At 39.3% G+C, this 10,586-nt stretch overlaps 1 protein-coding gene across 1 annotated transcript in view; it reads left to right on the top strand.

Annotated features, from left to right (window-relative positions):
• TECR (trans-2,3-enoyl-CoA reductase) overlaps positions 1-10,164 on the top strand; it is a gene marked incomplete at its 5' end in the record, with an annotated part of 13,211 nt that extends 3,047 nt beyond the window's left edge. The window contains 8 exons of the mRNA XM_010287455.1: positions 1,599-1,714; positions 1,833-1,938; positions 6,429-6,501; positions 6,587-6,630; positions 7,882-7,939; positions 8,676-8,764; positions 9,811-9,856; positions 9,955-10,164. Of these exons, the coding sequence (XP_010285757.1) occupies positions 1,599-1,714; positions 1,833-1,938; positions 6,429-6,501; positions 6,587-6,630; positions 7,882-7,939; positions 8,676-8,764; positions 9,811-9,856; positions 9,955-10,082 (660 nt within the window). The remainder of the gene's footprint in view (positions 1-1,598; positions 1,715-1,832; positions 1,939-6,428; positions 6,502-6,586; positions 6,631-7,881; positions 7,940-8,675; positions 8,765-9,810; positions 9,857-9,954) is intronic.
• Positions 10,165-10,586: the final 422 nt, after the last annotated feature.

Raw genomic sequence — 10,586 nt, 5'->3', positions numbered from 1 at the left:
AGCAGGAAAATGCACGAAAGTAACATGAGTTAGCTGTCTGCATGTGGCTGCGTCCCAGGATGCTAGTATCAGGCTAATGACAGCTGATAATTTCTGCAATATTAGTAGCCATCCACAAAGACCTCGTACATTTACTGTCTTCACTCAAATGCAAATTCTGTTACAACCCACTCGGCAGGCAACACAGTACTGCTTTTTATGCAGTGAGGTGGACAATGACCCTTCCAGTTCTTCAGAAGGTCCATGATGCACATATTACAGTAGTTCAATGAAACAGCACAGCATGAAGGGAAAAGTACCTCGTAATTTAAAGGCACATTTACCATTTCTTAGCTATGAGATGTTAATGAAACCTTGTGTTAATGACAAATAGCAAAGACAACATTCATAGGAAGTAAAATAAAGTCAAATGTTCTGCAAGACTGAATTTTCGCATAATTTCTTTGGATCCAGTGCTGATAAATCAGGCAGCTATTACACAATCCAACAGCAAGACAGGGAAAAAACTTCTAATGGCAATGTAGACTCCAAGACACACACACATTAATATATACGAAAATATCACAGTGCAGAGTAACACCAGACTTCTGCCATTCCATAATCTTTCCTTTACATTTGGCTCTCCCTGCCCCTCAAGCTACTTCATTCAAATGTAAGCCAGAAACCTTTAGCAAATAAAAAAGACAAACTTCTCATCTACAATCAAGTCCAATCTTTGCCAGAGGAAATGCTGATTGTTATGGAAGTCTAGAACACAACTTTTCTGAGTGTCAAAATAACTCTAAACACATTAGAAATCAGTGGGTGTGGGGTTGTGTTGTTTTTTTTTTTCTTTTTGACAGAAGTACAATCCATTTTCCTTCTTTCTCCATAAATGAGGTGTGGGCCTACCTTCCTCACTTACAGAAGTGTGGAAAATTCAACTGTTGATGTTTGGTCCAAAGTTAACTTCAATTTAAAGTGATGGTCCTAAGAAATGCACACCTATCGGGAATGAAATCAAGTTAGATAATAACTTCTCTTTTTTTTTTTTTTTTTTCCCCTCTGTGTTCCAATTAAAGATTGTTTGACCATAGAATGAATTGATTGTTTCACGGGACATATGCTGTGCTAACTGTTCATACCAATGGGGTCACCTGTGAACACTTACAAGCTGTGTTTCCAGTTTAAACAAAATTCATTCATTAGAAACAATGCTCCTCTTTTTCAAGATAAATTCTTCACCAAATTTCATTTTAACCCAAAATAAAGCAACAGTTTTTGAGGGCAAGAGGAGGGTGAGAGCTGCGTAAATGTAACATGCATGCATATTTATTGTGATCTCTGGGCTGCCATTATTATCTTTTCATACCCACACTGTGTCAGCTGCACTGGCAATGGCTGTTTGTATGCAACTGAGGCAAATGCATTGCAAAACATTTACGTGCATGTCTACCAGTTTTATAGCCCAAGCCCAAACCTGCTATTACCTCCCTGCCTCTCTAAATGCCATCCTGGGTCAGTGGAGGTATTTATCCCACAGCATTAGTTATTACAAAGAAACCAAAGCAAACCCGTCATCTAATTCAGCTGTCTAATTATTTTCTCTCTTTTTGCAGGTATTTTTGATAGAATATACAGGTCCATTGCTCATCTATTTTCTGTTTTATTTACGCATGCCTTTTGTCTATGGACTGGATGAGAGGTTTACATCAAGCCCGCATCCAGTAGTTAAGTAAGTCCGTTTGCAGGCTTGAGCAGTATTTCTTGTTAGCATTGTAGTCTTATTCCAAATGTCTTGCCACACTTGTTTTTTTAAGCACTCTTAAATGCTTTTGTCTTGCTGTTTCTAGCTTGGCATGTATCTGCCATTCTTTCCACTACATCAAAAGGTTGATTGAAACAGTATTTGTTCATCGGTTCTCCCATGGGACTATGCCACTGAGGAATATTGTGAAGGTAAATTGTGTCAGAATCTATCCATAGCCCCCCCTTACAAATCCAACCTATCCAACCTATGCTCCGCCTCTGCAGCACTGATTTTTTGGTGTGGTTTTTGTAGTACTACACTGCCAACCTCACCCATAAAGCTGCAGTTCTTTCAAAAGATTTCTTAATGTCGCTATTGTATAACCCACATGTTGCCATACTGTTATTCATGTTATAGTAGTCTCATTGCTCTTTTAGAATTTTAAACCTTCTGCATACCCTTCCTTTTCACTTGGCTAGCTCCTCGGGTGTGAAGGTTTTGGTAACAACGTTAACTTTCAAGGTAGCACATGCAGGCACAAAATTGGGAGGTTTGCTTATTTAAAAAAAAGTCTTTTTGTAACAGTCGTTTTACACCTTCTTTGCCCCTAACGCTCTCTTTGCTGTTAAGAAACTGTTAATTTACCTTTGATCTAGCACAAAGCAGCTTGGTTGCTCTGCATTTTCTTCTCCCATAGGAGCACTCTCTAACGTTACCAGTGCTGCTGTGGCACAGGGCAGCTGTTGAGATGCAGACCCCCGATTTCCTATACGTCTGCGAAGCAGTACAGTGGACTGCATGGTTATGCATGGGTTGTAGCGACTTTACAAATGTTTGCAACAGACTACACACTGGTATTCAAAAATATGCTTTGTACTCAGGAAAACAGGAGATTGTCATCTGCAACTGGAAAAGCATGTAGTATAGTATCAGCATTTGGGTATTTAACATTTGGTATTTAGACAGTCCCTTGGAATTTGCATTATGGCAGTGACAATCCCAGCAGCTGAAGCTCTACCTTGTGGCTAGCTCCTTACAGCTGTGCAGCGGCTCTGGTGCTATGTGGCCACAGCTTCATTCTTTCTAAATGGAAGGAGGGTCTGTAGTTGAGCAATGGCCCATTATAAAGAATCCTCCCTCACAATTTACTGTGTTTCCTTCAGCGGAAGAGTGCAGAAGTTGTTAAAAGGCTAGCAGATCTCTTAAAGACTTGTTCTTGACACAACAGTAGCTACCGCATGCTAGACAGCAGATAAATTAGTAACTTTACCTTGAAAAAGAATCTGTATAGTATGATAAATCTTCATGTTCTCACTGCCATCTCTGACAACTACTCATTCCTTTCAGACCATACAAAGTGTTGTTGCTAAAATTGACATTTGTACCAGTCATTCTGATGATTTCTACTTTTCCACCTTCTCAGGTTGGTGGTACTTGCTTTCATCTGTAAAGTTGCTCACAGTTGTTATTCTACCTGCTTGGCCATGCTTGGGTTTGATTTGCTTTTATAATTTCATTGACTTTGGTGGTGTTACTCCAGAATTGTACCAGTGAGAAAAATATCACATCCTCTTCCCTTTTTCTTCTCACATACAGATGGTAGACAGAGTTTCTTTAAAGAAGCTCGTGTATGTGTTTGATCACATACATAGCAGATACAAATAGCTTATTTCCTAAGTGCAATGGAAAGCTACCTTTAACAAGAGACACTTCAGTCTCAATAAGCAGAGGTCTGATACAGGAATTGATGAGATTTGTGATTTTCATCCTTTGTTTACCAAATGGAAATAGGAATAAATGATGCCGTAAAATGCAGCAGGGGTTCACCAAAAGCAGTTCATGCTATATACTAGCATAGTATAATTCTTTCTAAGATATGTGATTTTTGTAGGCAAGGGAAAGGTAGAATACCTGATTTATCTGGACCTAGTAGCAACTGGCTCAGGGTAAATAAGATAGGTATTAATACAAAAATTGTGTGGTGATAAAGGAACTAACTAAAGGAAAGATGATGTGGTTGAGCCAGAAAAAGATCTGTCACACCTTTAGTAATAGGGAGTGGAATTCCTCAAAGATTAGCCTTATGACTGGTCTTATTGAGCATTTTCATGGGTACAAAGAAGGGATATCGTCACTTTCTATAAAAACATCTGGAGGAAAAAACACACTAGACCTAAAGAAATACCATTTAAACTGGAAGACAATATAACAAGACAAACAGAAGGGTACATGCTGGTCATGAATAAACACTGGCAGGGCATTAAGAAGTAGTTTTGATTGTTGTAGGGATCATCAATTGGGGTAGAGAAGACAAAAATCCTACCCATAACTTTGTAAACTTAGAAATCGTTTATTTATGGGATCCCTGCAGTATCTGAACTTGATCCACAAAATCATTGTATAAGAGATTGTTGTAAAGCTTTATTATTCACCTGGAATATGAAAGATTCACAGAAACAATTTCCTTCTTTCAAGTGAGTTTATGAAGTCTGCATGTACTCTGCTGTTCCTGTCTGAACCTCACTGGAGGGTTTTGTATGAGCAATAAGGCTTCTAGTGGCAGCTGGACATTTACAGTGTTAATGCTAAGGACCTTAGCAGTGGCAGACTCCACTCATCTTAAAGCTCCTTTTCTTATAACTGAGGAATACCCTTGCAGTAAATCATGTTCTTTGGATGAATAGTACTTGTTCAGTTTAATTACAGCATGTATTGTTGGGAGCTGAGCCATGATAATTTACTTATTTGATTTTACTTTACCGAAATCCATTGCCATATGATCTACCCTGTGCCAAGCCCTGAAGTTAGGGAAAGGTTTTTCGTAAGATGCTATTCCAAGATTACAAGAAACACCTAAGTTTGTACAGCAGTTAGTAAATTGTAGGTGATGGTAGAAGCAGCTAGCGTTAGGGAGGAAGCAGTAGTTTATGGATAGGATACTCACTAGACTGCTCCTCACTGGAGTCATTCTTCTGTCTCTGCTGCTTTTCCTGGGGAAAAGGGAAGTCGTCACGGGGAAGTTACTTAATGTCTCTGCTCTTTTGTCTCACCTGATCTGTAATTATTGGTTAATAATTTGCTCTTTCTCATCAGTTATGTATTAGTATATAATCTCAGAGCGAGGACTATGGGCTTACCCAAAAGGGTGTCCATTTTGTCTGAGGCCTCCAGGCACATCAGTGGTTCAATTAACTCTGAAAAGAAAGTGGAAATGCAACAGAATGTTTGATACAACTGTTTGCAGCAGATGAGGGGGCTTACCCCTCACCAGCATTTTCAGAAAAATGCATGATCAGACACTGCAGTCAGATGGTGTGGGTTGAAGATGCTGAGGTAAACACTTTTTGGGGTATTATTGCTAGAAGTGCAGTTCTGGTGTATATACAGGGGAAAAGGCTGCAAAATTCAAAGCCAAAACCAAAAGCTAAACCAGTCAGGACAGGAAAGAATGCAGCCTTGGATAAGAATTTTCGCTGCGTGAGCAGGAAAGGAAAGCTGTGAAGGAGAAAGCAGAAAGACCTAGAAATGTGTAAGGTACGTGAACCTTTTGGAAAGGCCAAGAAAAACACATCACCAGAAAGAGTAAGATGATCAGTGTTTTACTCCAGAGTGAAAATGGGAGGGAAGGAAAGATAAGGGAAGGAAAAGAACAAGAAGAGGTGAAAGGAAGACAAAGATCTCAGTTTTGGTCTTGCTGAAGTCCAAGTGGTAACCAAACATGCCCTAAAACACTAAAAACAGAGGCACCAGGTTTGATACAGGAAGAAATCTCAACCGATGAGAGGCAAGTTTATGAGTTGTCAACAAGTCTGTCTGCAAGAGAATGGCACCTAGAGGTGACAGTGTCAAGGCAGGGGAGGAATGGGCCAAGAAAGGGCCTCCCTGCTACCTACAGATACATAAGGAAGGAGAAGACAACCTGTTGCCAACATTCTGAAGCAGCAATGAGTATCAGAAGAAAAACCACAAGAGGCAGGGCCAGGAAAACTAAACAAGAGGTAGAGATTGTCATTGTAAATTGATTTTTTCATAGATGAAGCCTGTGAACAAGCTCTGAGACTGGTCAGGAATGAGCCAGTACAGCCACTAGTGACAGCTATCTTACCAGAGTTCAGAGAATGGAAGCTGGATCACAGAAAGCCAATGACAGCACCAAAAGGATATCGCCTTGAAAGGGCAGAGGAAAGCATCAGACATGATGACTTTAGGTAGGAAAAGTTAAAGCACAGGAAAGAAAGAAAACTGATGGGGTAAAGGAGAAGAGGAAGGGCAAGAGATGGGGCAATACAAAGTAATAAGCAGGGAAGAGAGCACAGTGCCTAAACCTTGTTTTACAGATTCTCGGGGGTTAGCAAAACAAGTCTCCCTTTAACATACAGTCTGTATGGCACTTCATCTTTGGCCAGACTTCTTGCCAGACAAGATAAATTTGTTTTCGATAGTATGATCATACTTTCTAAAACTGTTTATAAACGTAACAGCTCCAAGATATTTGGGAGGAAATCTTACTCTATGAGCACTATTTCCTTCCTGTAATTTCCTGTTGTCTTCTCCCACCTTACCACACTTCGTATTGTCATTTTTTGTTATATTATCAGCAACTTGAAGGATCAGCCCAATTCATTGTTATCAGTGGTCCCTGCAGTGAATACTGGCCTAGACGATTGTACTAAAACAAGAAAAATTCCCTGTTTTTCAGAACTGCTTGTATTACTGGGGATTTGCAGCTTGGCTTGCTTATTACATCAATCATCCTCTTTACACTCCTCCTTGTAAGTAGCCAAGCAACCCTCAATATCATTTAAGTACGTATGTGTTTGTATATTAGTACTAATCATATGTCAACTTTTTTTATAGCTTATGGGAAAAAACAGATAAATTTTGCTGTGATCATGTTTCTGGTAGGTTTGTTGCTCTTTTTACAAAATGCTAAAACGTTGCTTTATTTCTTATGCTGTATAAGTGGAAGAGTGAGTAGGATAAGCAGACATGTAGAACTTGAACACTCAGGACATACTACTAAAGCTGACTGCTTGCATGCAGAACAGGTAAATCTGTCAGTTTTTAAGATCTCGTACAGAAAGGAAGATTTTGATTCAGTATCCATTCCAAGACTGGGATATTTATCTGCTGGGATGATCTCTCATAATCTTGGAGAATCCTGGAACTACCATTTTGTGACACTGTGTTTAAATATTGAGTGTTAAGAATCACAACAGATCATAAAATTTGGAGAACCGGCCAACTAAGAAAGTATGTTACTGATAATTTCCAGGGATAGAGGTTCATTTTGCGGGGCTTCAGAAATTTTTTACAGCTTTCCTTCTGAAGCAAAATGCTTAAGTCACTGTCTGTTCATTATCACAGTTCCTAGGAGCATTTCATACATGCAGAAGAAACATTAATATAGTCAACAAAGATGTACCCATTTTTCCTATGCATGTGTAACTTGTTTAGAACATCAGTTGTTTTATAGAGAGACTATGTAACTGAAAGCACAGAGCTGGGAATAAAACTCCGGAGCTCTGACCACCAGTCATTTCTTGAGTAGTTATGTTTTGCAGATACTGGAAACTGTCCATAATCATATAAATGGGTCATTTTACTACTCTGTGTAATTGATTAGGGAAGCATTATTTAAAACTAGTGGAGGAAGCTGCATCAATTATAATTCATGAATCATATAAATTATACTCTAGAGAAGAAAACTTACTTAGAGTCCTACCCATATCTTCCTTGGGATTTTAATAACTTCTGAGAAACCAAAACTATCCAAATCAATTTTTTGGGTATTTTTAAAGACATAAAAATAACCAAAAGATAAAGCAAGTATCTCCTGGGTTTACTTTTATTCCCTTTGGTTTATTGCTTTTAGATCTCATAGGGATTAAGTAAGTAGCAAATTTGATCTTTTGGACACTGAGTCCATATTTGCTGGTAAATATCACAAATACGTAACAGAGTATAATATGGACTCATATTTGAACAAAGACATTCCATCCTCCTTTCTGACAGCAATCTTGGTTAAGCATATTTATTATTCTCCCCCCCCCCCCCTTTTTTTTTCTAAAAGTACCCCAGGAAATAACAAAAGGAAGAAGAGTAAATAGAAGGGAAGCACATTTTTAACACTGTCATGCTTTTTCTTGCAGCTGTGTGAAGCTGGAAATTTTTCCATTCATGTTGCACTCAGTGACCTCCGGAGAAATGGTAAAAATTGTATTATAATTTTTCACTTTTGTGCAGCCGTTCAGTACTTCTACAGTTACTCTGCCTCATGAAAGACCCGATCCTGGAGGGCCTTGATACCCACCAGCTGACACCTGTGGCACTGCAGGTTGCTCAGCACCGTAAGATTGGATTCTAGGAGAGATCAGACAGTGCAAGGAATCCAACACCAGACTGTTAAACAGCACTTCTTTTCTTGCTGTAATTTTTATTGGTTAGTGCCAGGTTGTGTTGGGGGTATCAGTTACATACCAGTTACACTGGTAGTGCAAAAGGAAACAGCGCTAGTATAAGCTGTGCTTTGGTGAGCCAGGGAAAGTAATTTCACTGGCTTCTACAGGGAGCACAAGATCTCCGTGCAGGCCAGGCTTCCCTGGGCATGAGCCAAACATCTTACGACTATCAACTGTAATTGCTAAAATCCCACTCTGTGACAATCTGAGAAAACTTTTAACTTCTAAATCTAAAACTTGAGGTACCTCTTCTTACAGGAGTGACTGTGATCAAAGGCATATGTAGATGACTTTCTAATGCTCAGAGCATTTCCTTACAGTTATCCTATTCCTTCCTGTGGGTCCAGAGGACATCCTGTTTTCCCACATCCTGCTTGTCCCTCTGACAGTGATAAGACTCAGGAGTAGGAAGAGTTGGGTTGTCTTTATAGGAAACAATATATTTAGGAGTGTGAATATTTTGTGATTTGTTTTCTAATCTATAGGATCCAAAACCCGTAAGATCCCATATCCAACAAAGAATCCTTTCACATGGCTGTTTTTCTTTGTATCTTGCCCTAACTATACTTATGAGGTATGTATTTTCAAACAAGATGTTCAGATTTTAGCTTTGCTGAATATATTTTAATTTCTTTATGTTAAACATGGAAGAAACCTCTGAAACAGTTCAGCTCAATACATTTGCCCTCCTTCCCTAAACGCCATGAAATCAGATTGCAGATGGGAACTTGTCTGTTCTTCCTCTCCTCCCTTGAGGCAATCATTAGAGGGCTAACCTTAAACAGACAGCCCAGACCCTGGGTCTATGCTTCAGTGTGGCTGCTAGACAAGATAGATACACTTTAAAGCAAAGCAATTTTGCAGACAGGAACAGGAAGATTGCCACTGAGTGTGTGTTGCAATGAGGGGATGGGGGTATCTGGTGCATTTATAACATAAGAGAACCCAGGAATATCACAGTACACAGGAAGATAGTGGGCAGACGAATAGAAAATATTGTGGTAGACAAAATGGGGAAATAGATGAATAGAAGATACTGTGGTAGAGAAATCAGGAAATAGGCCCAGGTCACCTTCCCCATTTTCCTTAAGTTATACAGTTGCTTATGTTGGTGGTGACTGCTTTAAAAGCTTGAATCAGTTTATCACTTCACATTCCTTAGTCAGGAGCCAAACTCCTGACTCCGTTCAAAAGCAGTTAAAACCAGTACAACCCAGTGTAAAATTCACTCTTGCACAGAAGGACAGCATCAGGCTTTAACTGAAGTGGAGGTTAATGATGTTAGTGAGAACAGCATCTGGCCTCAGACCATAGAAAGTTACCATTCCTAGCACTGATGGACGTGTGACAAATACAAATTAGGCAGAGAAACGGAAAGGATGCTATGTTGTAATGCTTAAAATTTTGTCATGATAATAGCTATGGAAGCAAACATGGTCTTGTTTGTGATAATAAGGTGCTGTTCACCTTTTTGGCTAAAGGTTATTAACACTAGATATTGATCTGGCTGACCTTGGCTTTTTTATTTACCTGCATTAGGACAAGGTTGTTTTTGATCAATAGAGACAGAAATGCAAATGCTGTCACCAGAAATATTTTAAATTTCCTTGGCCAAAACAGGTGGGGACCTGGATCAGTTTCACTATCATGACTCAATGTGTGCCAGGTGAGTAATGTTTTGGTACTTCACCCTGAAGTGATGTCAGCAACAAGAGTATGTTTTTAATCTGATAATAAAAAGTATTTTTTCTCCCTTCCTTCCAGTGGGGCTGTTCACCTTGCTTTGCTTCATTCAGATGACAATCTGGGCAAAGGATAAACACTGCACCTACCTACGAGAATTCAAGGATTATCCAAGTCTTCGAATGCCAATTATTCCCTTTTTGTTGTAAGAAAAAAGGTTTAATTTGAATATTGCACAGAACTTCAAGACGAAAAAGCTCATAAATCTTCCAAATAAGTGAATTAATTTAAGGATTTTGGTGCATGTTGAAACTCCAGTGCTGAGGGAAATTGTATGCACTTGAAATCTGCACTTCCTTACATTCAAGAATTTTCAACTCAGAAGCACCTTCAAAAATTAAGGCTTCATTGCACAGCTGGTAGTCAAAAGCCCTTACAGTTCACTGTAACCTGACTTAGATTTTCCTGTACTAGTCTATTTAGATTGATGGATCAGAGATACTGAGAAGTCTGTGCTGAAAAGCAGCTCCAAATTTAGCAGTGGCATTCTGCAAGACATAAGTACATTGGAATGAGGACATTCCAGTTAACTACTAGAGAGCTCGGCTCAGCCAGCACAGCCAGCTGGCCTGAAGACAGTTGCATGATCTGCCTTCTTTGACTTGAAGAAGAGAGCGTGCTGCCTGGAAGCAGGTGCTTTGTAACAAATAACA

Source organism: Phaethon lepturus, unplaced genomic scaffold, assembly GCF_000687285.1.
Source record: "Phaethon lepturus isolate BGI_N335 unplaced genomic scaffold, ASM68728v1 scaffold37275, whole genome shotgun sequence".
NCBI lineage: Eukaryota > Metazoa > Chordata > Aves > Phaethontiformes > Phaethontidae > Phaethon > Phaethon lepturus.
Note: the sequence above shows the minus strand (reverse complement) of the source record. Positions and strands in the feature narration are given on the sequence as shown.